This window comes from Triticum aestivum, chromosome 2A (assembly GCF_018294505.1).
Source record: "Triticum aestivum cultivar Chinese Spring chromosome 2A, IWGSC CS RefSeq v2.1, whole genome shotgun sequence".
Lineage (NCBI taxonomy): Eukaryota > Viridiplantae > Streptophyta > Magnoliopsida > Poales > Poaceae > Triticum > Triticum aestivum.
The window spans coordinates 531565482-531580998 of record NC_057797.1 but is presented as its reverse complement, the minus strand read 5'-3'; the positions used below and the strand labels follow the sequence as shown (position 1 = coordinate 531580998).

Sequence of the window (15517 nt, the reverse complement as noted above, 5' to 3'; positions counted from 1 at the left end):
CACATAACCACTCCAGTACACTAGTTTTGTTGAATGTAAAGTAGCGCATAACTTTAAGAACTAAATCCAACCGGCCTACTGTACCGAATAGGAATATTGTAAAGAACCAGAAATAGTTGTTGTAGTGAACGTTTTTATAAAAGTGTCTATTTTGAAAAAGTCAAACGATTTCTGAATTTTCTGAATAAATTTTGATTGATAGGAACATTTTTTGAATATGTGAACAAGAAATTGAAAAAAGGAAGAATTGTTTTTGAAAATATGAACCATTATTTGTATTTGTGAACAAATTATGAAATTCAGAACAAATTTGAAACTGTGAACATCTTCTGAACTTGTGAACAATATTTGAAAATGAATCATTTCATGATATTCTGAACAAAAAATTGAAACGCGAACATTTTTTCAATTGGTGAATAAATTTTTTAAAAATGGAATATTTCATGAATTTGCGCACAAAAATTTGAAACTGCGAACATTTTTCGAAACACCTGAACACTTTATGAAACACGAGCATTTTTTTAATTTCTGTCCAAATTTTGAAACCGTGAACATCTTTTGTACTCCTGAATGTTTTCTGAGCATTGAACATTCTTCAATTTGTGAAACAAAATTTAAAAGAAGAACATTTTTTGGAATTCCTGAACATTTGTTTGAAGTTTTGACCAATATTTTGAAATAGGAACACTTTTTCAAAGCCCTGTACATTTTTGAAACTCGGACATTTTTTCAATTTGTGAACAAAGTTTTAAAACAGGAACATTTTTTCAAAATCTCAAGAAAATTTAATATGTTAAAAGAATGTTCAACTTGAAGAATGAAAAAAGAAAAGAAAAACTAAACAAAAAGAGAAGAGAAGAAAAGAAACAGAAAATAAAAAAAGAGACAAACAAACGAGAACATTTTCTGGAAATCACATCTTTTTTAAACAGGAACGTTTTTCACAAGAACATTTTTTGAAATTGCAAACATATGTTGAAATGGAGCACAAATTTTAAATTCTGAAGAAATTTTTTAAATGAAAATATTTTTTGAAATTCATGAACATTTATTGAAATTGTAAACTAATATAGAAACACTAATTCTTTTTGAAACAAAATTTTGTTTTAAAAAATTGTGAACAACTTTTGAAAACAAGAACATTTTCTGAAAATCATGAACAATATTTTTGAAAAAGGAACATTTTTCCAAATTGCAAAAAAAAATTGGATCCGTGAACATATTTTGAAATTCCTGAACAAAATTTGGAAACATGATTTTTTAAACTTGTGAAAAAAATTAAATGGAAAATTTTAAACTCCTGGAAAAATAAAAATATGAAGAAATTTTGGAATTTGTGGGGGATTCTTGAAAACAATAACATTTTTATGAATTGTGAAAAATAAAAAAAACACTCCAAACATTTTTTGTAAAACAAGAACACTTTTTGAAATGCGCGAACATTTTTTAAGTTCTGAAGAATTTTTTCAAAACACGAACATTTTTTAATAATTTTGAACGGTTTTCAGAAACACGAACAAAGTTTGAACTTTTCAAATAATTTTCAAAGGAAACAAAAAACGGAAAAAGAAAACAGAAAACATGAAAAATAAAGTAAAAATAAACAGAAAAAGGAAAAAAAGAAATGAAACAAGAAAAAATAAATACAAAATAAAACCATAAAAATAATATAAAAAAAAACGGTTCAGGGAACCTTCTGGAAGGTTCCCAAAACCGGATGCGTCGTTGTGGGGAAGTGGGCCGGCCCAAGTCTTGCGCTCGGGGGAGATCGCCCGTGCGATTGCTCGACATTTTGATGCAGTTAGCGTCAAATAGGAATTTCCGCGAGACAGAGAGCAGGCTTCGCGTTAGGGAATGTCCAGATGGGTTGGCCCAGCTTCGCGGGAGCCTCATTTTTCTGTTTTCTGTTTTATTATTTGCTATATAAAATATTCAAAATATATATTACAAAAAACTCTATAAAAACACATTTTAAAAATGTTGACTAAGCTTTTGAAAAATGTTAAATGTTTATAAAGGAAATGTTTGTCACATATACAAAAAATGGATAAAAACAATTGATCAGGTATTTAAAAAATGTTAATGAAGCATTTGGAAAATATTTGAAAAAATATTTTAAAATGTTAATCAAGAATTTGAAAAATGTTAAATGTATATAGAAAAATATTGACCATGTATTAAAAAATGATGAAAAATTTCGATCATGTATGTAAAAAATGTTAATCAAGCATTTCAAAAAATGTTGACAAATATTTAAAATATTAATCAAGCAATTTTTTTGCTTAGTAATACGTGTGTCATTAATAAAATAAAGATTCACTTACATTTTAATAAAGCATTTAAAAAATCTTAAATATATATAGAAAAAATGTTGACCATGTATTAAAAATAATGATTATTTTATCATGTATATAAAAATGTTAATCAAGCCTTTCGAAAATTTTTGAACAAGTATTTTAAAATATTGATCAAACATTTAAAAAATGTTAAAGATTTATAGAAAATATGTTGACCATTTATTAAAAAATATGGAATTTACAGTTTGAAGATCTTAATCAAGAATTTTCAAAAAATGTAACTGTGTACAGAAAAATGTTGACATGTATTCAAAAAAAAATTAATTTTGTATTTAGAATATGTATTAGAAAAATGTTCCTAACGTATATGAAAAATGTAGAATGAAAACGAAAAGAAACAAAAATAAAAAATAAAAAACATTCAAAATGAAAAATTACGAAACATAAAACCGAAGAAAGAAATGTAGAAAGAATTGAAAAATCATAAAAGCCAATAAAGAAACAATGAAAAACAAAAAGCATTGAGAACCAAGAAAGAAAACAAAAAAAAAGAAAAAGAAGAAAGAAGAGAAAAACGGATAAAAACCATGAAAGAAACAAAGAGAAACCAAAAAATAAACAAGGAAAAACCAAGGTATAACCATGAAAAAAAAAGAGAAGAATTGACAAATCCAATCAGAAAACCTAAAGAAAACGGAAAAAAAGAAGATAACAGAAAAAACTCGGGTGTTTTCTCTCAAGTTGTTCGCATCTCCTATCTTAACGCGAGCCAGACCTGGCGCAGTGGGTAGAAAAAAAAACCTGGCGCAGTTGGTAGAAGCACCAGCCGGCTGGGATCGATCCCTGGGGAGCTCTGTTTTCGTCCCTTCGTCTCGCTTAATCCGATAGGTCTCGCTGCGGAGGGCGACCGAAGAAGAAATAAATATGACGAGTGGGCCGGTTGGTCTCACGGGCCAAGGCCCTTAAATTTTCATTTTTTTTTCTGTTTGATTGATTGATTGATACGGAGTACTGTAGTTGTGTACGAGAAGCTTCTGGTCGGCGGGGGTGGCGGTGGATGTGGACATTACTCCGGCGAGGTCTGCTTCCGACGAACCACCAGGTGCTCTCCCCAAGACCACTCACCTCATCCCGCTTAACCGCACGCAGATTGTTTTTGTGGGCGGTGCCTAGTATTTTCGTCAAACAGATTGCGCGCGCGCGCACACACCTGCGCTCCCTGTGGCTGTGAGGTCTGCTCACCTCAAATTGCGGTTCGCTGTGATGTCGGATGCTATGCTGGGGGACGATCTGGGGAGAGTCGAGGGGGGGATTTTGAAAAGGAAAAATAATCGCTGGGGCGTGGGTTCACAAATTTAGGGTTTAGTTCAAACTTTTGCGATCAATTTGGTTTGGTACCGATCATTCTGGAAATCATGGTTATCACACGCTTCTATTCCTGTCAGTTGCAGCGGCTTCAGAGGATTGCAGAACTGACTGAATGCCTTGATTTTTCTATACTCAAAGATGGCATTTCTCTGCTTGCTGTTCTGTTCTTCAGTTACCCAACCTGGTCTGCACCTAGCATTCTGCTTCTGTTTCTGCTGGTGGGTTGTCACTTTATTGAGCAGGTGAAGTGAAGCGTGTTCTCGCTAAATGTAAGCGTGCTCAAAGGCACAAACCTCTAGCTAGATGTACCGTTTCAGATGTTCTGTCCTGTTATCCGTTTCATGCCGAACCGTCAGTGAGGTGTGGTCCTGGAGAAAGGGCCAAGATTGAGATGGCACCACAGTTGGTGTAAAGTGCTAGTCAGATTACTGATGATCCTAATCCTCTGTCATGTCAACTGTATAACCTGAGTTGGCCCGTTAAGATTAAATGCCCCTGTTCTTCTAGTGGTCCTATGTTGCTTTGATGCCATCTAACATAATGAGTTTGGCAGGATTGAAACAGACCTGGCCACTGGCCACACTTATCGACGAGTTCATCTCTATCATGACATAATTGGTGTCCAGCAGAAGAGAAGCACACGCATGTCATTGGACCCCATAGGAAGTTTCACCTAGTTGTTGATGCGTAACTTCGTGTCATCACCTGAGGGACACAACAAGTACTTGTTGAAAGTAACAGAAATCTGTAAAGTTCTCAATTGCTTTGTCCCTTGTAGTAGGTAATGTATTATCTACATGTTTGGTTTCTGACCCGCCTAATCTCCGTTTGAAATGGCTTTGCTAGCAACCTTTTCCATGAGTGCTTTGCTCGTTTAAGGAAATGGCTTCCATGATAAGCTATATGCGCACTCAGCTGGGGTAATGGTTAACGGTTACATGGTAAAGCATGTGCTGATGTGCACTACATTATGCAACCTTTTTACAGAAGTTAATGCAACTATGTGGAGATCAATGGGGGCTCAAAGCTACTAAACATAGCTAGTGCGCGAAATAAGTGACATAGTAGACTTTTTCCTATTTCTTTTGAGTAATTTAAGAATACAATAGCATATGGAACATGATATATAGTTAACATTTTAAAACTCAGTAAAGCAAACATTTTTGGCCTTCTAAATATTATGTGCCAGACATAGCGATGCAGAGGGGGCCCTGTTGATTTGTTGTTGTATATAATCTACAAGAACTCTTCTGTTCCTGTCTCATTTTAGAACCTCTGATTCATTTCATGTACCCTGTATTGCCACTTCGACAAAGTAAATTGGCAATGTAGGAGGGTTACTAATAATTTGGAAATTCTCTAGCAAAGAATTTTAGATTTACTAGTGGGATTAAATTTATTTATGACACTCCTAACTGTGTTGCATGTTTAGTGTTACTTTTACTAGGAAAGGATACAAAGTAGGACCTTCAGGAAAACTACTTCAGGTTTAATTTGTTAGAAATGCCAATGGACTTTCATGTTCTAGCATCAGATGTTTACATCTCAATGTTTCACTCAAAAGGCCTGACCTTGAAAAGTCTACTATCTGATTTTTACATCTCAAATTTTCACTCATAAGGCTTGACCTTGGAAAGCGGGTCAGCATACTGTTTCTCCTTTTAGGGAGTCCAGGAGGACTATTTGGTGTACGGTGTTATCTATTTCTCACTAGATGTTGCTCAATTAGGATTAGTTCCGGACTTGCGATTGTTTCAGTTACTGTCTCGGTGCATTTATATCAAGACATGTATTCCTATTACTGCTCAGATTAATGGATCTTTTCTGTAAATAATAGGTTGTCTTGTCGCATTTGGCCTGAGTAATATCATGACCACACTCAACACTGATTTCAAAGAATGTACATAAATTACTTAAAACATATATTTTTACTTTATTCCATTTGTCTGCTAATGTTGGAATGTGAACTTCACAGTCTCTCTTCCAGTATCGCATCAATAGGAAAGTCATTAGACGAACTACTCAAATGATAACACATGAAGACCACTAACATAATTAGAGTTAGTTTAGTTTTTCTCTTTCTTTATATATGTTTTTTGTTTCACATTTTTATGATGTAAGCATGCATTGCAAGCCATGAAAAGTAACGACAAGCATGCTAAAACTATTGATGGAGGCACTACCAACTTCTCTTAGGACAGACAGAATTATATCATCGCATTTCTAGGGTTGGATTAAGAAGTCAACAACCCATTTAGTACTAAAAGAAGTTACTAAAAAGTTGCTATCCATGATTAGTGATCTAAAGCGAGTGCACTATGCAGTATGCACTGCAAATAACTAAACAAGTTTAGAAACTTCAGTGGTTACCTGATTTTCAGGTAACTGGTTTGGCAAGTCTTACCAGTGCATGGTGGTACCACTTCCCCACACATGCACACTTTCTGTCTGGAATGGACACACATATACATTATTACCTTTTGGAGCTTATCTCATTGATGACATCAATAGCAATATGCTTGCACAAGTTCCAACCATGCTCTTTCTTTTTATCCTTGTGATCTAAAAGCATCTGACTGACTCCATTTGGCCTTTGCTTTGTGGGCACAATAACATTGTTCACAACACATAGGAACACAATGAGTTGGAGGAGAAGTCGGCATGCACAAGCATTGCCTGCATCGCTCCAAAACTAGTCCCAAGTCCTAACCCCCACAAGCCACCTCATGGCGCTCACTGTTGACTTCATACAATGATCATTCAGGACATGCCCTTTGCTATTTAGGAGAAACCATCAAATGCTTGATTAATTGCTAGTTGAAAGAGTGGCCATTAGGCCATTACACACTTATATTCCATAGTAGTCAAAACATATTAAATTTGTTTCACACACCTTCTTGGAGGAGAATAATTACATCTCTGGTCTAGATGGAGTGAATTAGGTTTAATACCTACCAGATCATTTGATCATTAAGAAAGATGTTTCTCTTATGAGTATCATCATGATCAGATGGCATGGTAGGCACAAAACCCATTCTCTCAACTGTGCTAGCAAAGGTTCTAATTCTTCGGCAAACTGACTTCATCATAGTCATCCAGGGATAGGAACACCTCGTCTAAGCATGAAAGCTCCATGTCCTCCTCGTGGAAGGTCACTTGCGAATCGTAGCTCGACTCGAACACCCGACACACCACCCAATTGCTGCATTCCTGTGATGATCATCCATGCATGTTGGACATGTTTGTCATGCGTATATGATAATGCTATAAATGCAGAGTTTAAGAAAATGTTAGGTGCAATAACATGTATGCAGCACTCACTTTGTCTGGTTGGCCTTTCTTCTTGTGAGACCGCTTGCGTGAACTACCTGAAGTGCTGGCACCCACATTCCCGTCAAGTAAGTGGTACTCATGCATAACCCAGTTGGTTTTGGTCGCCTGAAAGGGCTCCCCAATGGAGAAGACGAGTGTCTTCTTCAGGCCGACATGAGAGCCGCCACTACTTACTGCCTCATCGGCACCGACGGGATTCCAGCACCCATTTCGTGAGGCCCTACTCTGTGTTGCTTGGCTAAAGAAGTACCACTGGTTCCCTGCTTGAAGTGCTTTGCCTTGAAAGAGTTGTCAGAATCAGGACTAGACATTACTTGTGATATGCACAAAGGTTTGTGAAAGAAAGTATTAGGTACATACCATTCAGCTCCCATGGATCGTAGCGATTCTGAGGCAGTGTAGGGACGATGTCAGGTCGGCATGGGAGGAGAGCCGCCTTGCGCCGGAGGAAATGGATGACGAGTTCTTCGTCGGAGGGGAAGAAGTGGAAACCAGGAGGAAGGTTAGTAGATCCACCCATATATGCTGGAGTAGATAGAGTAGAGGAAGATGGAAGGCTGTGAGGAAGGAAGATGAGAGCACGGGTGCTTGCTTCACGTGGTTTCTTAGTAGTATTTATAGGGGTTGTATGCGTGTGTGTATTTGTATGTAGAGAAAGGGAGGGAGAGGGAGAGACGTGCAATTCAAGGAGTGTTGAAAGGTTTTGAGGGCGGCTGCAGCATGGTTGCTTTGAGAAGCCTGCCAACTTAAGTGCCATGCTTCCTTGTCCTCACCATTTTTTATATGGAGGGAGCTAATGATGCTATGCAAACACTAATGTTGGATTTGGACAGAGGAGTATCTCCTATATATTTGATGTTCAGAGTTACTGCAAATTTCTCTACTTCTTAGATGAATCGTTACTAACTAACAGAGTCCATCAATGCATGCATGCATGGTGCCTCATCATGCTCTACATATTTTATAACAAAGCCGGAGATCAAGACATACAGTTTCTTGCCTAGCAATGATGCTGGTCTGGGTGTCCTTAATTAGGAATTTAGGATAGCCTTTTGCGGATGTATTTGATCTTCGTTGACTCCGCTTGGATATCTTACATTGCATAACCATCTCATCCATCCAAAGTTTCAGTAGCAGACTCTTGCATCATAATCTAACATGATGCTTGTGTGCTACTTTAGGTACACTTCAAAATACCATGTCTGCCCAAGAGAACTGTCAATATAGCGTAATATCATGTGACCGGAGTTTTCTCAAACCTCACATATGCCCATCCATATCTGAGATCAGGAGAAGTGAATGACGAGCTAGGTGGGACGACAGAATCAACAATTATCTGATACCAGAAGTAAGCGAAACCCCATCTCTTGCCATTAAATTATTGTGCTGATTAGACCGAAGTTTTGACTTTCTCTCTTATTTGACGTGTGTTGGATATCGTGTAGATATCAAGCAATCATGCATCAAATAGCACCTTGAATTTGTTTGGACCAACAAATAGTAATTTGATTTGGTTTTGACTGCTGATATGCATGCTTGTGATCTTTATAGCCGAAGTGCGTACTATATTCCCCAGCCCCAATATTTCAGGGATATTTTCAAATAATTGTAAACACAAGATAATTTTGTTTGTTACTTCTATTTTCGAAGGCAATACCAGACGTTTCATATTCTTCAGGTTTTAATAGTTAGTATAGCAAACATTACTCGTGTCGGTTCATGTCACTGCAGGTGTTTTACCTGAAGTGAACTACTAGTTATGAAAAGAACCCCCTAACTTGTGTTAGAACAATTAAGGAAAAAGTTTTTGAGTTTGATTTGTTAGATCGTTTGTTTGGGTGTGTAAAGGCTATCCTAGAGACCTAGACTTGCCTATATTTCTTTGCCCATATCACGACAGCTTAACTTCTCACTGGGTGATATGTGAAGCAAAGGTCAGGTCCAACACAACTGGGCATGCACCATCAATCGTGTTCTGAAATTACCAGCACAAGATGGGCTAGGAAGCGTCCTGCGTCCCCAATAGCGGAGTGGGTCTCGTGAGTGCCTTCACCTGTATAAATTTTGTCTGGCATGGGTGCATTCCTCCTCCTCATGTCATGCAATCGTCAGCCTTGTCCAACCATGCTCCTTTATACATACATCTTGACCATCGTCATAATAATCCCCCAGGCCAGCAAGTTGCAGCAGGGAGTTCAGTGGAGTTGTGGCAAAGTACAAAGCGCATCACTTGGAGATGAAGCCACTCAAGCTCCTCCTGCACTGCATCCTTTTCGCCCATCTATTTTGTGCTCATGTTTGCGAACTGCTTCATCAGAAAAGAAACACATCAATCATTTCAAGTTACTTGTGCTAGCTCGGTTTGCAAGAGACAGAAATAATTTGGCAGACATCACTGTTATGACAATGATCCATGGCACTATCTATGACGGCGACGCTACGCTGTTGAGTATTTGGGTAAAATACCACCCTGCTAAGTAAGCTGTAGCCCAATCGGTAAGAGACACATCTGACTATGCAAGAGTGTGGCTTATGTGTCAGCTGACAGAGAAGGAATAGTTTGTGTTGATGCAGTGTGGATAAGATGTTAATCTCTTGAGATGATATGCTAAGTTGCTAACCACTACCAGTCCCTAATATTTGGTGAGATGCTTATCTTGGTGCATGCAGGTGCAGGTCTACAACATACAAGCTCAACAACCCTCCTGATGATCAGAATCTTCCAGGTAACTAGTATCCTAACAGCTCAATCTGTGGCCTCATATAAAAGGAGGAGAAAAGGGTAGAGATGATAGTCAATCATTCCATGGTGCACACATTCATGCATGCACACACTACTCGTTGCACTTTTATCCTGCCTTTTCTTGCTCTCTATCTAGCCATTCTCTTTAGGAACAGTTTTTGTGCATGCCGTGTCTCTTTATGGCAGGCCATGTCCATGTAAGACTGGGCAAAGTCCATGCACCACTTGAGCTAGCTAGCAGATGAAGTGGTGGCGTGGTGCTGGTGGTGGCATGGCGGCAGCAGCACACGTAGAGGTGGGGGTACCTAATAATCCCCGGAGAGGGGAGCCCACGGATCATACAAAGGGAGCTTCGATCTGCGGGGCCGTCCGCTCGGGTGACGACCTGATGACGCAGTTCTGCATCTGCATTCCATTCTCTGTGACAAGGGAACAAGTCGACAGGATCTCCAACGCTAGTACGAGTGTCCTTGCACTATCAGCTCAGCTCCGCACATGTTTCATCTTCGTATTCTTGCGTTAGGAGCACTTGGCTAGGAGTTCTACATTCCCATGGTTTGTTTTCTTCTACATAGATAGACAGATCAAAGACTCTTGTGAGCCTGAATTAAAGCTACCAACTACAGTACATCCCTGGGTCAGATAACATGATGATAATAAGCTAAATTTGCATGGGAAAATGCTACTCTTTGCATGGGTGCACATATGAATTTTAAAAAATGACGTTTTTCAACTTCTGAAAAATTGTGAAGAAGTGCATACTTGCAGAGTATGGATAGAAACTTGTCTTTGCATTTTTTTTTGTAAAACAAAGGCCACCTATGGCCTGCAAAAAAAAAGCCTTTTGTGTTGGAATTTTTTATAGTTTCGCATACCTACGACCTGCAAAAAAAACTCTTCACAACAAATGAAGTAGCCTTTTTGTGTTAGGAGTTTTTTTTTGTTTCACACAGTTCACAAATGATCATATTTTTTTACCAAAATTTATAGGCACAAATTTCTAGTATTATTTACATGTATGTTTTTTTTAACTTTTCAAAACTTAGAGAATGCGATTCCTTTTCTAAGTTTCTAGTGCTCTACTATTGTGTGCATCTATGATTTTCTTCCTAACTTCTCAAAACATGGAAAATGTGAGTTTTTTTCTTAGTAAATAAATGGGTTATATACATCCATCCATGTCCTGGAAATTTATTGGTTTTTTTTTTTTTGAGCTGGGAAATTTATGTTCTCCATATACATGCTACCTCAACTGAACTTTCCTTTTGAGCTCTCAACAGGGGCAATATGTGTTTAATTAGATATAGTTTGATTTGGGCTAATCTGGCATGCATCGGTGGGTCGTCCACTTCTCTGTCTGCCTATTTTGGGGGCTGGAATGTGCTCTGGCCTCTGGGCTATCTATCCCCTCTGCTACTACTACTGTTGCAAGCACCAGTGCACCACCATGTGTGACCTCGGTGGCACTGCGCTGCACTGCCATCCCAACATGCCATCCTCTGCCAGCGGCACCACGGTGGAATGGTGGTGGGTGGTGTTGGAGGGAGCAACAGCAGGCCAAGATCAGCTTCGCTCCTCAGCTTCTTTCTATCTTTCGCGCCGCGCCCCCTAGCTAGCTTGCATTCCTTGAGATGAGCCCTTCTTCCTTGGCAAGTCGAAATAGACATCGAACTGTTCTTCCCACTGATTATTGTTCTTCATATGTGCTGTTTGTTGCGGTACGTTTCTGATGGATGATTGCTTCATCTCCTTACATACTCCAGCTACATCTCTCTCCCTCACCCACACTGTTGAACGCCACTGCCTGTTCCCCATCTTATTTCTCGTGTCGACGGGCAAGAAAGGTACCCATAAATGCATGTGAACCACCGACGGTTACAGCTTGAAAATGGTGTTTGCTTGTAGCTAGACTGAGCATCGTTTGCAAGACCATGACAAGGGAGGGAGGGATCATTGTCGCCGGCAAACAATCGGAAAGATTGCGAGGGCGGGCGACATAGACCCCCCCACACACGTTGGTGTCTTCTTGGTGCAGCGTTCGTGCGGGTCTTTTTTTCTTGGGTACTACTGTATTGCTGACGTGCATGCTACTAACTAGTAGCTTCGATGGACCACTACCAGTGATTCCTCTGCCCTCCTCTGTCTAGTGTCTGCCTACGGTGGATACCTTGTTGAATTATATATCAACCTGTGTCTCCTATGGATAAGACACACTACCACACGAGTCCACACTGCTTTGAAAATGGCACGCCAGACCAAATTAGCAAACACTCGATTGCAGAAAATACATGTGCAGAGGCCCCTCTCTGTTTTTCTGTGAACTGAAGATCGCAAGGCTTCCTAAGAACGAAACATTCAACTGTGATGAAAATCAGTCTCCCAACATATTCGAATTGTTAGTGTTAATTTGTCTAGAAAGAAACGCGTTTAAATTTCACGTTGAATGTCCAGTTTTTGCCCTGGGAACCTCTATCTTCCAACTCAAACGGCTGACTGAACCTTCATGGGTGGCTAACACCTCCTGGTGTAAAGAAAACTAGTCCATATGGAATCTTATTCCAGTATATTGCTGCTGTGATGCAATGCCGTTCTCCCCACCATGTATGCTTAGCTTTGGATTTGTCATTTTGTTTGCCTTTACGCTGCAATCAAGGGAAGAATAATGCACGACTAAGTGGAAAATATCATCCCCGTGAACCATTTGTTTGCTACTATCAGGCACTCCATCTCTTAGAACTTCAGAAGTGTGCAGACAAGGAGCAAATGGAGCAATCCGCTGTTTCGGCTGTGGTTGGCAGCCTAAGGGCATCTACAATGCTAGGAGCTTGCATAGGCGCTTATGGAAAAAATAAATATCTGAAACACACCTAAGCGCCTCATCCCTCAACGCTAGACCCTAATTAACTAAACAACGTAGACGCTAAGTGCTGGAAGGAAAATGACCAAGCGCCGGGTGCGTGGTTTGGCGTCGATGTCAGGGTTGACACCAGGATTACACCCGGCAACCGCTAATCTGCCAGGATTACGAACCTGGCGCCTGGCCTAAGCACCCAGCAATGGAGATGCCCTAAGCGGCCTTGCTGTACAGGAGACATCCCTCCTTTTTTTTCGAAAAGGAGGAGACATCCCTCCTGTGCGGAGTCAAGGATGAAATGGTGTTCCTGAAAGAAGAGCTGACGCGGCTGCAGGGCTTACTACAGAGACAAGATCTCCATGACAAGCTGAGGCCAGGACATGCTACCCAGTACCATGGCCATCTCCGTCCGCCAGATCAAAGATTCCATTGAAGGTGCTGAGAATGTCATTGAAGATTGTGAGTACATGGAGAAGCGGAACGGGCTCTACAAAGGATTCATGCGTGCAGTTACAAGGTATGCTGTCTTACCATGTGATGTGATCATCCTCCATAAAGTTGGGTTTGAAGTCTGTGGCGTATAAGAAGGAAGATTTTTGGTATCATCAAAAATCATATGCATAACATAAGTAGTATTGTCGGTGTTGATGGGGTAGACATGCCGACTATGGAGAGTGCAGAGAGTTCGTTCCCTCCCTGAAGCAACTTCGCCACTATCTGGTCATACTGATGCTTGAAACCAACAAAGGTCATGTCATCATGTAAACTCTTGAGGGGTAAACTTATCATCCACATCTTCAGTGTGGCTCATGGGTGGTATGGGAAAACAACAATTGCTAGAAACATATTTACTGTACCTGTCGTGGTTTTGTCACGGCAGATGTCCTAGAGAAAGGACTTAGTCGTGAAGCCATCGCGACGGGTTAGCTTGAAGGGGTTAAAGCGGACACAAGGACGCAAGAGAGTTTATACTAGTTCGGCCCCTTCGATGAAGGTAAAAGCCTACGTCTAGTTGTGATGGAATTGATGGGGTTTCGATGACTAGGGAGCAAACAAGCTTCGCCTATGTCTCGAGTTGTTGTCTGTTGTCCTTGAACCGCCGCCGGGTCGTCCCCTTATATACACGGGTGACTCTCGTCGGCTTACGGAGTCCCAATACCGGCTCATAGATGTGTCCGGTTTGGTCTCTTCTTATTCCTAACTTACAATACAGGTTAACTACTACCGCCGGTTTACGACTGCAGGCCTTGAGCCGACCATGGGCCTTGAGCCCTCCTCTGTCTTCTTGAGCTTTAACTTACTTAACTACTGACGAAGTTAACCCGGCCCAGATAGGCCGGTTTACGCCCAGTAGTAATATCCCCAACATTAGGCCTCAGATTGATTTGAACGGGTTCATGTCAATCCTTTAATAAAAGCTTCATCTTCAACATCTTCTTATAAATTGGTAAACCGCCATGATGTCATCTTCTCTGATTGCTGTAAACTGGAGTGACGTCACCTGTCATAACGAAGCTATCCATTATACTTCTTTGTTTAATAGATCGGCCGAAATCGAGGCGACAGCTCCGTTTTGTGGCCCCTTGATTGTCGCGCCTGACTCATGTTCTTTCGCCTTATAAATAGGACTGAAGGGTCATTTCTTTTCTCCTTCCGTGCCTTCTTCATCTTCCTCGCGTCGCCAGCCTCGAAGCTCCGCCGCCGCTGTCGACCTCTGCCTCATCCTTGGCCGCTGCATCAACCTAAGCGCACCAGAACATCGCGGCAACCTTCCGCATCTTCCTCAGCTCCAGTAAATCTTCTATCTTTTCCCCCGCAGATCTGGCCTAGGGTTTCGCAGTTCTTTAGTGTTCATCGTCTGCCTCTTGCTCATACAATAGATCTTTAGATGAATCCACAAATCTTTATTCTGTGCAATGATAGTTGTTTGACCTTCGCCTTTACTTATGCATCTCAAACCATGGGTCTATATGAACGTTTTGCTCATTGGTTCGGTACTGCTCCTTTGAACCTCTAAGTATTTATCTCTTCTCTGAACTTGCTTCAGATCCAATGTTGTAAAGAAATCTTGTGAAACCTGTTTGTGCGTACTTGTCCATCCGCAGTCTCGGCTTTTCAATGCTTAGATCAGGCGGTTTAACCTTATAGAAAATTTTCCAAACCAGTATATGCCATTAGTCCCCTTGTTGAACCGCCAGATATTGGTTGCTTCATGAAACTCTGGTTCAGATAGTTCTGTCTCCGGTTTAACAGTGCCCATACCGACGTACCTTGATCAAATGCATTTTTGAACCGGGATCTTCTACCTTGTAGATTCCATCATGGCCAAGCAAGTATATGAGTGCAATTGGGTTCCTTCTCGCGTCACAGAGGATCAACTGGACGATTTAGTCCTGATTGACGCTTTAGGCAGCAAAGATACCATCCATTGGAGGGCTCCTGGCAAAGAATGCCCTCCCACACCTCGAGAAGGAGAGGTTGTTGTTTTCGTAGATCACTTAGCCTGGGGCTTTAAGCCGTCCGGTTCTAAATTTTACCGGGATGTTTTAGCCGATTTCCAACTCCATCCGCAAGACACTGGCCCCAACTCTGTTACAAATATGTGCCACTTCCAAGTGCTCTGTGAGGTGTTCTTTCAAGAGGAGCCCACAGTGGAATTGTTCAGAGACCTTTTCCATCTAAACGGTCATACTGAGTTTACTGATGGCTCTAATTCGGAGTTGGGTGGCATGGCGATTCAGAAAAGGAAAGAGGTCACATACCCTCACGCCAAGCTGCACAGTCACCCCAAGGAGTGGAATCAGACATGGTTCTATTGCAAAGACACCTCCCTTGCTGGTGAGAATCCCTTGCCTGGCTTTCGTTCGGAGCGGCTGAGCAATACACACCCTTTTCCTCAAAGATTGACTGCCCAGGAGAGAA

The 15517-nt window shown here is 40.5% G+C and overlaps 1 protein-coding gene and 1 long non-coding RNA gene across 2 annotated transcripts; one reads left to right on the top strand and one right to left on the bottom strand.

The window, feature by feature from the left end:
* The first annotated feature begins 3308 nt into the window (after positions 1–3308).
* On the top strand, positions 3309–10810 carry LOC123189267 (uncharacterized). The gene is made up of 3 exons (XR_006495685.1): positions 3309–3399; positions 8289–8346; positions 9669–10810. It is a non-coding gene; the product is annotated as an uncharacterized lncRNA (long non-coding RNA).
* LOC123189266 (NAC domain-containing protein 104) lies at positions 6455–7616 on the bottom strand. The gene is made up of 3 exons (XM_044601643.1): positions 7359–7616; positions 6987–7276; positions 6455–6875 (listed from the first exon to the last, which is right to left on the bottom strand). Exons 1-3 carry the CDS (start codon positions 7516–7518, stop codon positions 6726–6728), a joined length of 600 nt encoding a protein of 199 aa, XP_044457578.1. The 5' UTR covers positions 7519–7616; the 3' UTR covers positions 6455–6725.
* Positions 10811–15517: the final 4707 nt, after the last annotated feature.

What these genes read in the sequence shown, in the direction of transcription:
- LOC123189266 (XM_044601643.1), bottom strand. Translation starts at nt 7,518, where the DNA reads ATGGGTGGATCTACTAACCTTCCTCCTGGTTTCCACTTCTTCCCCTCC. An exon ending in CGATCCATGGGAGCTGAATG is followed by an intron (nt 7,277 to 7,358) that starts GTATGTACCTAA and finishes AACTCTTTCAAG; the next exon opens with GCAAAGCACTTCAAGCAGGG. An exon ending in AGAAAGGCCAACCAGACAAA is followed by an intron (nt 6,876 to 6,986) that starts GTGAGTGCTGCA and finishes TGATCATCACAG; the next exon opens with GAATGCAGCAATTGGGTGGT.